This window comes from Artemia sp. Qi Xiang Cuo, chromosome 12, assembly GCF_049724085.1.
Source record: "Artemia sp. Qi Xiang Cuo chromosome 12, ASM4972408v1, whole genome shotgun sequence".
NCBI classification, from domain to species: Eukaryota; Metazoa; Arthropoda; class Branchiopoda; order Anostraca; family Artemiidae; genus Artemia; species Artemia sp. Qi Xiang Cuo.
In genome coordinates, this window is record NC_142805.1 from 39125624 (window position 1) to 39140045 (window position 14422).

The window sequence follows — 14422 nt, forward strand, 5'->3', positions numbered from 1 at the left end:
GCTGAAAGTAAGGAGCAAAATTAAAAACCAATACCAACAGAAATTATTCCGTATGTAAGAGGGGTTGTTCTTTCTTCAAACCTAGCTTTTCGTGCTAAGGATATATTATCTGAAAAAAATTATCCAAATTTAGCGTAATGAATGAGGAGTTGGAAAAGGGTCAATCCCCTATTATAGGGTATCATTTCTGTTCCTTTCTAAAAGGAATTAATGAGCTGAAAGTAAGGAGCAAAATTATAACTTAAAACCAACAAAAATAATTCTGTATATGAGAGGGGCTGTTCTTCCTTCAAACCTAGCTCCTTACGCTAAAGTCCATGTTCTTTAAAAACACTTTTCATTAGAATTGAATGCTGAAGGAGCAGTCCCATCATACAGGAAATCATTTCTGTTTGTTTTAAGTTTTAATAAACTTAAAACTTAAAATGCTCTTTAATTCCAGTTGAAAAACTTTTTTTTATATATAATTTCTTACTTTTTTTTCAAATAATGTCAGGAAATCCTCCCCATCCTCTGAGACTTGGCTTTATAAAATTTCCCATCCAATGATATTTAATTCCCAGAAAATATCCCCATGTGAAACGCCTCCAACATAAAATTCCCTCCCCTGCATAAATTGTTCTCCGTTTAAAAGGCCTCCCTAGACAATTCTCTTCCCTCTAAAAATTTCCCCTGGATATTTCCCCTAAAAATTTTGAGCCGCCACAGATAAAATTGAGCCGCCAATGAAAAGTGAAGACAAGTAAAAAGAACCCCGTGTTTAAAATAAGAAAAATTCCCTCCTGTAAAATTTCCCCTGAAGTTACCCCCGAAAAATCTCCTCCGCATGGAAAGTTCTCCCCCCAAAACATTCCCCTCGAAAAAAAACCCCACACATTACTCTGTATTTCCCAATAACAATAAATATGTTACACAATTGGCAAATTGTATAATTTAGAATCTTTTCCTCAGGGGCTGTGAAGGTTATTTCATCCCCAAAAAATTATTTATTGGATCCTTCAAGCATGCTGAACCAAATGGTTATCTAAATTTTGTATTGGCTTTCTTTGGAGAATAAAAGGGCCAAGGTCACTTGTTTTTTAGTCCTAACATCACACTGTTCTTCACTGAAAACTGTACCTACAGCATATACAAGTCTAAAAAGTAGCTTCTACTAAGTAATTTGCTTGCTACAGAAACCAGTTAGTGCCACTATAACTTCCAAACCCATTCTTATCATCCATTTTATAGAGAGGTTTGAATAAAGTTTTCCTAAAATTGCTAGGTGCTTCCTCTTTTTTTAAATTATGTTTATAATCTTCATTATAAACCCTTTAACCTATAACCCCTATGTTTAAAACAAACTCATATATCACACTATCAGCACCTGGGGCTTGATAATTTTTAATCCTTTTAATAATGTCTCTAATTCTTCCTGGCAAAATAAATCTTTCTTCCTTTCCGAAGAGTCGAAGACTTTTGCATTCTTTCGATATTATTTCGGGTTGGTTTATCTACAGGTCAAAATATTCTCAAAATGTTCAGCCGATCTATCTTTAACTCTTTTTTGTCATTAATTGTGGCCTAGCTCCCATCTTAATCTTGGACAAATCCAGATTGACTAAACCCTCTCAATTTTTTAACTTGCCGGTAACGTAATTTATTATTATGCCGTCTGGCAACATTTTCCAGTTCTTTAGCAACTTTATTTTGACCAATATTGTCAGTCGGGTATCAAAAAGTCTTGTCTTCTTTTTTGGTAAAACAAAAGTTAGTGTGCCTATCAGATTCTTCGTTCAAAAAGGCACAAGTCAGTCTAATGAGAACAGTTCCAGCTTGACTCCAAAAGTCACCTAGTGACCGAATTCAGAACGATGTATCTAAATTGGTCATTTGAAACGATTCAAAAAGTCGTATCTGTTGATAGATTTATTAGGATGTTAAAAATCATTCTATACATGGAAATGTGGCTTTTTGAACCGGTATCACTTTGGAGCTCGTGATTAGATCTCTAAAGGTTGGTAATTAGATCTCCCTGTATGCTTTTTGTTAGCAGCTTTGTACTCTTTCGTTCAATTAACAAATTGGCCAGGAAAACTTTCTACTGACGTTCTTACATGTAAATATTCACCTAGTTCAAACTGAAATTATGGAGTGAAATTAAGTACGTAGTCATCATGCCTACACCACTATCTTGAATGAATGTTGCTGTGTCAAGTCTATTTGTGCAGTTATTTTGCAAAGAACAGGGGTCACTATTAAAGAGGATTTATACCCGTATAGAAGGCATGTGGCGTGAATTTTATCTTGAATTTCGGATTATTTGGCAAAAATTTTAGATTTTTAGCTCTTCTCAGAGGTATTACACACTGTTTGAACAGCACAATATAGACTATTCTGCTCAAATAACTCTGCTGGAACAGAGCAGGTTGTCCGAGTTCTGTTGCAGACAAAATAGAAGCTCTAATGCCACCCTGTTCGAGTTCCATTGTAGAAGACACAACAGCTCTGACTTCCAAGAACACTTATCTTAAGACTCCTAGGAAAACCAAAAAAGACAGCTTAATATCGATTTTGAACAAGAATAAGTGACTTAAGACAGAAGGAAACCATATATATCTTTCAAGAAGGAAGGTGGTGAGTGGAAACAGACTGAGTGTGAACGAGCTAAATTGAAGCCGATGTGTGGCTCCACGAAATACATGAAGAGTACGAAGTTTCAATTTAGAAAACTTACAGAAGAATAGAGACAAGAAATGCTAGTGTTCTTAGAACAAGGAATGATGTCCAGAAAAAAGTTTACATAGCCAGTATTGTCATTGTGAACAGTACAAAATGAGTTCAAAGCCAGAAAGGCAGTCCAAGAAGAAGTTTTGAGTACATTTTGAAAGATCAGCCTGGTGAAACTTACCATGTTTTTAAGAATACTTTTCTACATACATATTCGCTCGGAGAAAAATTAGTCCACAACTAGATGAAAAAAGGGACTGGCAGCATATGACCCCAGAGATCCCCGCATCTTTATTCGACAGTTCTGGGAAGGAATTGTGGAAAGTAGATTCTCAGATACTCTGAAAAATAGTTCCTTAGTACATTCCTTGACAGCTTGCCGAAGCTGCCTAACCACTGTTAATAGGAAAGTACTTCAAAGCTCCATCTCGAACCCAGCTTTAATTCCCAATCGGAAGTTTTGACATTTCATAAGAAAGGTTGCGCCAACGGGAACCAGAGACCACTAAGTGTGAGGTTGTTAGATGACATCTTTTATTAGAAAATTATCTAAATTTTCTCATCCAAGAAGGATTGCTGTGATTCTTGTGTTGCATACGAAAAAGGAAACGTTACCCACAAATCATGGAAGGACCGTGTTGCATTGAAAAACAAAGTACGTGGTGCAAAAAATGCAGTCAAGATTACAACTAGCGAGGTTTTTGGTGTCTTTACGCAAGACCAGCAGAATTTATTGCAGCTTCCGAAGAGCAATGCTGGAATAATGTACTTCAGAGTAAACTGAACGGGCATAACTTTAAATTCTATGATCTAGGGACGCAAAGCGCTATTGTTATATCTGGGATGAAACTCGAGGTGAAATAAATAACTCTGAGCTTACGAATATTATTGTGGACTCTATAGACCCAGATATTCAGATAGGAACGAATGTTTTTATCTTGTGGCCGGATGACTGTGGATATCAAAATAGGCACCCTCTCTAACGCCCTGGCCATACTTACTGTCAAATATGAAGTCACTATTATCTAAAAGTATGTGATTGTGGGACACACGCAGATGGAATGCGACTCCATGCACACCTGTATAGAAAGGAAAATCCGGAAGGAGGATCTGTGCCTCCCCTACGAGCTTGTGAATCAGATGGAGAAGGCCTGGCAAGACAGACGATACGGCTACAAGATCCTTAATAATGATAATTTTTAAGGATTACAAGACTCTCAATTTCATTCAGTCCATTGCGCCCCGATGAAAATCCGGTGATCCTGAAGTTTGGAGCCTAAGAAACCTTCGTTATCATAATATAAACAACAAATACATCCTCGAATTGGACCAAGAATAGCGTCCTCTTCCTCAGAGAGTCAGAAGAGTTGAGCCAAAAGCTATTTCACACCTAAACAATGACATACTGCGACTGAATTCACCCAAGAAGAAACACCTCCTGGAATTAAGCCACATTATGCCTTCTGAATTATGGTGTTAATATAAATGCAGAGCTTGAAATCTGGCAAAGAAGTCGAGTAAATATGCTGACTGCCAATTTTTTTTTTTTTTTTTAATTTTTTAGTATTTTATAAACGAAATAATTTATATTTGTAATTTTTATGATAATTCAAATAGTTAAAAATGTCGTATCTCCTTATTTTCAATATTCGGAAGGTCGTATCTCCTTTGCCAACTGTTCATACCAAATTTTCGATCTTGATTGGTTAAGTATTAACATAAAAAAAATTTATACCTTATCAATCCGTTTTAGTTCTACGGGTATCGGACGAGAAATTAAAAGTTCTGAAGTCATTTTGCTCTCCTGAAAATTTACAATTATGGAAAGACGACCTTTTAATACTAGACGGACAATATTCTAGTACCTTGTAATATTCGTGTCAGTCTTCAATTTATAATAACATAGTCAATAAGGATGACCGTCTTACCTTCGTTTAAGTACCATATTTTAACTTATGGGCCATTTTATGACTAACAGCTGTATTAGTTATGACTTAATAATTACACCTATAGAATTTCGGTTGTCTTTTACCACCTTTTACCCAATAACCTTGCACCAATGTCTCTGTATTGCCGTATAACTAAATTTACCTAGGCTAGGATACCATTTATGACTTTTTCTACTAGCCTGGAAGTTAAAATCTTCTAATAAAGATACTATATTTCAGGCTGGGATACCGTTTATTTGTTTCTGTATATTTTTTTTAGGATTAAGGGTTTTTATATTTCTTAACATTGGACGTGTTCGTCTCTTATTAGGTTGCTAGCTACCGCTGCAACTCGGATAGGCCTAAGTGAAATTCATCTGAGTCACTACTACCTCTATTAGTCGGTTCCAAAGAGGCTTATACCACTACGACTGATAATTTCCCGTTTTTAGTCATAAAATAAGCGACCAGCATTCTTTTATTACTATCTTCCGAATCTAAGCAAGACTCGTCATGAGTCCTGCTCCCTGCTAATGCACCTCATCCTTCCTGTCTGAGTGAATAAATTGTATATTGCCTAATTTCATGTTTCCTACCCATAAGATATTAGTTTCTAAAATACTAACAAACCCGGTTCAAAGTGTCTGGATTCGTCAGTCATATTGTCAATGTGAAAGTTGTTCTATAGTGTTGTAACATTCGAAATTGAATTTTTCATTTTCTTTAAATCATTGACATTATAGTTGCCTAATGTAAACCAATGGGTCCCGAGCCAGTGAACACAGGGATTAATACATATTTTCAAGTCTAAACGAAGCGTTTAAGGTTAGAACCTTTCAACAACAAGTCCCTGGGACTTCCAGTATCAATAGAGACTTTGTACAATCCTGTGCCTATCTTGGTCATAACGTTATTTTTCGCACTTGGTGATGCTCTTCTTTCAACAAAAGCCCAAAATGGGAGCAAAATTCCGGACAAGGAAAATTTTGAGATAGCCAGTCTATTTTTATGGTTATAACGCTTACCTGGAGGTCCGTAGTTCCCTTCAAAACCGAAAAAAATATGTTTTAGCATGTTCAGCATGAGCGGTGGGTCTCCAGCGTAATTAAACTCTAAGAGGCATTATCAAGAAGAATCTGATAATCAAAGATGATCTACTAAAGGTGGTATCGAATAAAGTGGTCACAAGGAGAACGAATAGTGATAAAAATAAAGATATGAACAAGACATTTTTTTCTAGAGATTGTTGCATTGATTGGAGCAGTTGGTCAGATCTAATTGCTTTAGGTCCAAAAATGGTTAAGGGTGACAAACAAAAATGGTTAAGGGTGACTTGACAAAATAGCTTATGAAACTAAGATTTGGAATCAAATCCTGTTTCTGAGGGATTTTCTGTAAAATTAAAACATAGAATTACGGATTTAAGCCTGAGCTTTCCGCAAATCTAATTTTAGCTATGGTCATTGTAGCTATTTAGTATTCAGATATTCATAAACTTAACGTCTCTCATAACATGAACGTCTTTTTAATGGCCGTGGCTTTACTAGGGTAGAATTCCACGTTACTCTTGTCTTAGGCCTAGGAAATGACCTTCACGAAGATACTAATTTCAACTCTACATAATAACTTTCTTATCGATTTACTGTGCTTACCAAAACGAGATAACAAGCTCAAGAACTGCGGATTGGCTTGGCTCCCATTCGTCTGGGTCTTTTTCAGTTTCTGCAAATGAGAACCTAGAAAATGAGTAAAAAATTAAGAAACTATTTAACATATGTTAAAATAGGCCTGACGTGATTAACCACTCATTAACATAAATTACCTGGGCTCAGTTATTTTTCTATGTATTTATGAAATTCGACAACATTTTTAGAGCTCTTAGTATTTTGTTCGATATATTCATAAATTGGTTTTTGAAATATACTTTTAACATTGGGATTAAAAATAGTTAACATTCCTGAATCAGCTTCAAATGGCAACAATTTCTCATTCAATATTTTTTTTTTCAAAAGTATTTTTTTATATATTATCGGTTAATATGAGCTAGTGTTCGCTTATTACTTGGTTGCATTTGACGTTGCATGCATGATTAATCTAAAAAAAAAATTAAATCTAAAAAATTAAAACCTTCATAACCGAAATCACCGAAAAGAATAAATGATTGGGGATTGACAGCTTAATATACACAGATGTAAAAAAAAGGAACCGATCAAAAATGGGTTTTTTTAGGCCAAACGAGAATACTGAATACAAATTTGGATCGTTTCTTCTTTTTACAATATGGCAGGCCAATGTGATTCAAGAACTTATTTAATATACGGTGATATTCATTCCTGAAAGTATTAATAATTTTGGATTTGTTAAAGTTATACATCAAATTACATTTAGAATGTATTTTGTTGTCAGTAAAGAGAAAATTACGTTCTGGTCTTCAGAAGACACAGGGGTCTTTAGTTTTGACTTTGATTTTGTTATTTACTGTAGTTTCAGCCTGTTTTGGGCTTGATTTATTTATTGATAGTGACTCATGGTAGCCTTACGCTTGAAAAAAAAATTTAATTTATTTTTGCTCATCTTTGGTTTTATGTTGCTTTTTACTTTTCTTCGAAAAACTTCTTTCGTGCAAAAGGTTTCATTTTAAATTTATTTCTTTGCGTTTTTGATTGAAACATTCTTTTTCATTGTGTAAGAAGACAGTATTTTCAGTATTCTCACTTTTTTAGAAAAGAAATCTGATTTTGGCTTACTTGTTGTATGTCAGAAAAAATTTTGTAACCAGTATTTAATAATAATTGAACTAAGATTCTTTGAATTTATGGGTACGGGAAAAATTCAAATGTACGGGTTGAAAATATGCATTTTCTCTGGGGTTCCATGAGGCTGACGGAATTTAATCCCCCCTCATGTTAAAAACTTGAGGGTTTTAAAAACAACCATAAATCCCCTTTCCTTACCATATGTTCTAAAAAGAAGAAGACGAAGAAGATTTGGCCACGTTCATTAGAAATTCAACTTACATTTTGGCAACATTAAAGAAGAAAATTTACAACTCAAGAATTTGGATAAACCCAGCTATTTAACTCTCTTAGTTATGGAATTCCTAGTTATTGAAGAACAAAATAACAGATTTCACAACTTTCTTCACAAACCCATGGAAAATTCCCAGTTATACACCAAGACTAATCTTTGGTCCTCAAGATTATACTAAATAGTCTGCTCAGTTCAGATATTGAAATTAATGAATCCCCTTCGCTGAAGTTATGCTACTTTTTTTGTCTCCTTAACATTTATCATACATGATAATTTTTATATATTTTAAATATTGTGCATTAATTTTTCTAAATATTGCCAAAAATAAAAATAAAATCACTATAATAATCATAATGACCCGAAAAAGCTAACGAGAGTAAACTGAGTGTTTAGTAAATAATGATATTAAATCCTAAATATCTCAGCAATGCAATATTCCAGATTTTATTTAATAGCAATCTCTTGTATTTTTTTATTTTATAGTAAAATATAAACTTAAAATACATTTTATTTGTAGTAAAGCACAAACGACATACTAGAATTTAAAAGGTTGAAGTTAATAGGGGAGGAGGAATAGTAGCCAAAATCCTTTTTCCAATAATTTATGTTAGTGTTAGAATTGCTTTGAGCATTCCTTTACAATTTTTACTCGTTTTAGGATTTATTTATTCAATATTGGTATCTTTAATCTTCACGTTTGATATGACTAGTTATTTTAATATTTCTTTGTTCTTGGTTCTGTTTACTCTTTAAAAGTAATTTTTTTCATTTTGTGTTTTAGTTGTAGAGCTTTATCTCTGCCAGTGTTAAGTTTTAATATGGCTTTTTACTCTTCTTTGAAAAGCCTCTTTTTTGGACAGTTTTTTTCTTTAAAGTATGTTGCTTTTCCGGATTGCTGAAGTCTCGTTATTATTTAATACTAACAAAATTTTTCCAGTTTTTCAGGGGTCCTGGTTAATAGTTAAAATATATGTTTTTAGTTAAGATGTTTATGTTGTATAAGATGGCCCGAACGTTCGCTTATATTATATTCAATGCAATTATTATGCAATCGGATTTTCCTTGAGATTTAATAATTCTTTCGTTATACAAACAAAATCCCGGCTTTTGATCCTTTTATTTTATATTTTCTTACCTGGTTTTTTGAACTTTTTCAGGAATTTTATCTGGCAACGAAGGGATAGTCGAAGAGAGACTAATCTTATCCAGGTTCATATCATCACTTGCAGATTCAATTCGGATTACTATTTCTTTGGAGTCCATTGCCGAAAGGGGTTTCTTCTCCTTTTCATTCTCGGACCTATGACTAAAGAAGCTTGACTGTATAAAAAGGAGTATATTTCAAATTTAAAATTGCATTACAAAAAGTAACTGATCATAGCCAGTGCAACAGCGCTGCCGGAGTAAATTATGAAGAACGAAATATCTATTTATTTTTTTCGCTTTTCGCCGAACCATCTTTGTATGAATGCAGTTGTCGTAGAAACTTTGGAGGACGCTCAATCTTTTGGAAATGGAAAGTTATGATGACCTTTTTAGATTCAAAAGTAAATGGAGAGCAACCAGTTTCCGTCCAATGGCCTTTTTGTTGACCTCTCCAAAAGATAAGCAATCAAAATTTTGAGACTGGCATTTCTCTCAGCGTAGTTTTAAGGTCATATCAATACTTCTGGGGGTGAATTGATCTCGAAAACCCTTGAGACAAAGGCTGTAAATTCTTTAATTTGCCCATTGATTATAAATAAGCATTTGGTATTGGTAAAGGGGTATTGTTGATCCTGGGTTCAAGAAACCCTAAGAGCATTAAGCTGAAGCGCCGGATGATTTGCCCTCAACTACACATTGCATTCCCGGCCGAAGGGAGAGAATCAAGAGTTCGGTACTTGCGCTACGCAGACATCCGGCCAGCATACCATTGTTTTTTTAAGTTATAGGGTATGTTGACGAGGGATATTTTAACAAAACCCAAACATGCTATTTGCATGCAGGGTCTTAAAGGGCGAATCAGCAGTATTTTGATAACAGCTTAGGATACTATGTTGAAATTCTCAGGCCATGTTGACCGGTAGCTCCTATTTTTAACTGACCAAAAGGAAAAATGTGAATATTACTGCTGCTACTACTATTAGAACTGCTGGAATTACTACTATTATTACTAATACTATTACTACTACTAAAACTGCTCTTTCTACTCCTACTATTACTACAAATACTACTGTGACTAAGGCTGAGAGTATTATGGCAAAATCTTAGGGAATGTTGACGGCGATTTGAAATAAATCAAAACACATTATGCACATTCAGGCTGTCGAAAGAGTGTATCATCAATATCTTGGGACCTGTTTAGAGTATTAAGTTGAAACTTTCAGGGCATGTTGAGGGGGGTATTGAATTAACCGAAAGGCGCTATCTGTGTGCTGCTACTAATATATCCACTTCTATAACTCTTAGTGCAACTAGTATTAGGCTATTACTAATGCTACTAGTACTACTATTGCTGCTACTACTGCTACTAAGGCAAAGGGTGTTAAGGTTAAGCTTTCAGAGAAAGTTGAGAGGGGTGTTGATTTAAATCAGCTAGTACTATACTACTACTTTTCTACTGCTAATACTACTACTGCTGCTACTGCTACTGTTACTACTACTACTGCTACTACGACTACTACTACTACTACTACTACTACTACTAATACTACTACTACTACTACTACTAATACTAATACTACTACTACTTCTACTACTACTGTTACTACTACTAATACTACTACTACTACTACTACAACTACTCTTACTACTACTACTACTACTACTACTACTACTACTACTACCACTACTACTACTACCGCTACTACTACTACCCCTTCCATCCCTGACATCCTCTGTTTCCCAAAATTGTGAGATAGCAATTTTGTGACCAATATTTTAAAGAGTATACAACAATGTTTTCAGGGTGGACACAACCCCCCAGAGCCCAGGGCTCTGGATCGGATAGGTCTAATATTTTTCGAATTTGGAATTTTTAGTGCCCTTTTTAAGAGTCAAAAGTGAATGGAGAGTAATCATCTCCCCCAGGCCTATCATTCCCCAAAATACATCCAATCAAAATTTTAAGAGAGCTATTTTGTTCAGCATTGTTGAAAGGTCCATAAATTATGTTTTTTTGTGAATGTCAACCTTCCGCAGTCCTCAGGGCAAGGGTTGTAAGTTAGGCAATTTGTTCATTGTTTACAGATAGGATATTTTACTGAGAAAGGCATAGATGTTTCAACTTTACTTTCCAAGAAGACGCAGGACATTCAGGTAGACCTTTCAGAAAATGTTGCGGGGAGTGTTGAACTAAATCAAAAAACGGTATGTTTTGTATAAAGGGCGTAACTCAGGAATGGCTGTGTATAATAATTTGGATCTTTCAGAAAATGATAAGGGAAACGATCAAAAAGGCAATATTTGCATGCGAAAAATGCTACTTCAACTGCCACCCCTACTACTACCACATTTCTTCATTTACAATATTGAGGAAGAATTTGAAGTAAATCAAAAGACGCTAATTGCATGCCCATTGTCAGAAGAGCGTATTTCAAGAATTTATTTGGGCATTAAGAGTAGAGAGGACCCTAGTACTCCCACGGGGCACCCCTGCTGCCATCTACAATTTAGTGTAATTCTGACAGTACATAATTTATGGTTTTTGTCACTGAGAATGAAAAAACAGGATTTTTCTCACTTTTATGGATGTTTCTTGGACGGTTATGAGTGCTAGTCAATGTATGTGTTGTTTTTCATGGATGTCAACAGCAATTTGTGTCTGTTTTAAGGTTTTTGTCAATTGATTACCTAATATCTCCGACGAGTACAGCAATTTATGGATGTTTTATGGTTTTTGTCACTGCGAATTAAAAAACAGGAATTTTCTCACTTTGATGGATGTTTCAAGGTCGATTTATTTGTTCTTGTTGTTATTGTTCGTCCAGGTGCACGCTAGGGGGGAATGTTATGATCCAGGAATAGGAAACCGGAAGTACATGCATCCTTCTAAGCAAATCAGAGGACTGGTTACATCTCCTTCTAGACCAATCAGAGAGTCGCTTAAAAATGATTTTACCTTTTCAAAACAATTAGCCCTTGGGATTTAGTATATAAAGGACAAGCGTTTTGATTAAATTATAATATAGTTCTGTGACACAATGGATAGAACACCTGAAATTATTGATAAGGAAACTTCGTCTACAATGATTAACAATGTGAGTACATTTTCATTCTTTATTTTCAAATAAAATTATTTTCCTTGGTCACCCTCCAGTATATTCAGGTAAATACCCCCCCCCCACACACACTAATACAAACTTCACTATGCTATCTTTATACTCGCTAGAAAACGTAAAATATTTTCTTTTTACCACCTAAACCTAACCCCCCCTCCCAGTGCAATAGAAATGATTGTCTTTTTTCGATAAAATTCTTGCTTTCTCATATTTCTATCTAAAGTGACAACTGACTTCTGTCAGCTATTAATATGCTGATTCCATTTAAGTTGTCACCCTATCCTTTATCAGTTCCGTAAAAGATTTAAATAGGGTTAATTATCGCATCCTGTCAACAGTCATCCGGTATCTACGAAACCAGAGGATTAAGCTTTTTGTAGGTTTCACAGAAAGACACTTTTTGTTCCGGTCAAATTAGCGACATATCTTTCTACAGTAAATCTTATGAAATGCAAGAGGGATCAGGTGTTGCTTATGATAAATAGTTTCATATAGTATCTGTTTTTCATTTTGAGTACTCAGTGTTTATATGGGGGAGGGGATTTATTTTCTAAATGATAAAAATAGAATTTCTATGCTTTTCGGGTTCGATTTCTCACAAGTTGTGTATTTAATTTTTTCTCAACATGGTAAAAATAGGAATATTTCTTCCAAATTTTACTTTTTGCTTTGCGTTTGGCTTAGGGGGAGGGGGCTTCATAGTGATAAAATGCTTTCTAGATAAAATTATGGCTAGGTGGATTGGAATACTAATTTTCCTTTGTAAAAAAGGGGGAAATTTTTTCGATATTAACTTTTTTCTCTTCTTTTAAGGCAAATTGTGAAGAATGTATTGCGGCCCCTCCATCGAAGAGAGCAAGGGAGGACGAGGCAGCCCCTGCGAAGGCGACAGTTAAGCATATTTTGTGTTCCGATGTCGCGGCTATACTTACGAGCAGTTTATCCACATTTAAGGTGACAATTCACGTCTGAACGACTTTCTAGTGGAAAATATCCTCTCAGACATATATAATATTGATTTCAGTGCCCTAAGAGTAAAGTGCTTAAAAAAATTTTGTGAATTTGTTTATTAATAAAATGTATATATATACAACAATGTTTTTAAATCTTCACTTTAGATTTCTTCATCGGTGTATAGGCAACTGTCGTGAACCACTAATGCTGGTAAATCATTTGGATTCACTTTATATTGATCTTGCTTGACTGCAAAGTCAGGGTCACATTTTCTACAGTACAATGTAACTTCATTCTTGTCATATCTCTTTGTATAGTCAATGATACTATTTGCATTCATATTATGAAATTCACGAGTTTCAATTTGTCTATTTGAAGCAATATCGCATACAGTGTTTTCAAATGGTGAATCACATTCGGTAACTGCCAAATAAAAATCACTTGGTTTATAGTCATAATAGGCAGTGTCGTCACAACGATGACGTAGAAACCAAATTGTCTTGTTACCCCAACAGTTGAATCGTAGACCAGATTCTTCCTCCCAGAATAATTTAAATCCACGACAATACCAATCTCCTAGAAATAAACTAAACTCATGTTTGAGATTCTTTCCAATCATAGCGAGGTAAGTATTCTCCCACTGATCACATTTATCATAGTGACAATTGGAGCACAGATGTCCTCTAGGGTGAGAGTCACACACCTCTTCAAGACATGAATTACATCCTTTAATTTGTACTGCATAGCCTCTATGTAATTTACAAGGATTACATAATTTACACTTTTCACTATAGTCATCAATAATTGTACAATTCTCACATTGAGTCCAACTGCCAAGAGTGTACATGAATAATGGACACGTATAGAAAATTTTTTGGTTTCCGATGTCAACTCTCTCACAGCTAAAACAAAACTGATTGTCCCTGCCGACGGATAAATTCAAGGTGGAGGAATGGGGGAGGAGTAGCTCTATGACGTTACCTCTTTCGAATGGTGATGGGGAGCCATCTACATTGAATACATTGGCAATGTTTTCAAAAGTGTATCCACGATATGATTCTGCTTTGTTCCAATTAATATATCAATAAATTGAGTATAAGCATTTGAGTTACATCGACAAAGATTCATGCAATAGTCCAATGGAGGAGAATCAGTTTTCGTTATATTGTCAAATGTTCCCCGAGAGAATATCCTGCGTTGAAGAGATAACTCGAGAAAATCATCATCCAAAATCAAATGTTTTTCCATAAACACTAGATTCGATCTAATTCTCTCTTTCTCAAATTTATTCATTTTTCAATCCTTTCACTCTGACTGCTGACTATATACTGACCATGAGTCGTTAGCCCTAGAATTCTAACCTGACCCGAAAAGAAAGGGGAGATTTTCGATTTCGAAACAATTTTATTGAATAATTACAACAAGAACAATACTAAGCATATACAATTAGCGATACAGTTTATTGTCTTCGATATGTTTCACTAATGCACTTAAAGCACATTGAAGTCTATTCACATGCGCTATATCAACTTTAGCAGC

At 34.8% G+C, this 14422-nt stretch overlaps 1 protein-coding gene across 2 annotated transcripts in view; it reads right to left on the minus strand.

Moving 5' to 3' along the window:
* Positions 1–14422, minus strand: part of LOC148946099 (piezo-type mechanosensitive ion channel component-like) — a 277609-nt gene that overhangs the window by 144676 nt on the left and 118511 nt on the right. For both annotated transcript variants that reach the window (XM_089097773.1, XM_089097772.1), the window contains 2 exons: positions 8803–8973; positions 6290–6373 (listed from right to left, as the gene is read on the minus strand). In XM_089097773.1, coding sequence (XP_088953899.1) covers positions 6290–6373; positions 8803–8973 — 255 coding nt within the window. The remainder of the gene's footprint in view (positions 1–6289; positions 6374–8802; positions 8974–14422) is intronic.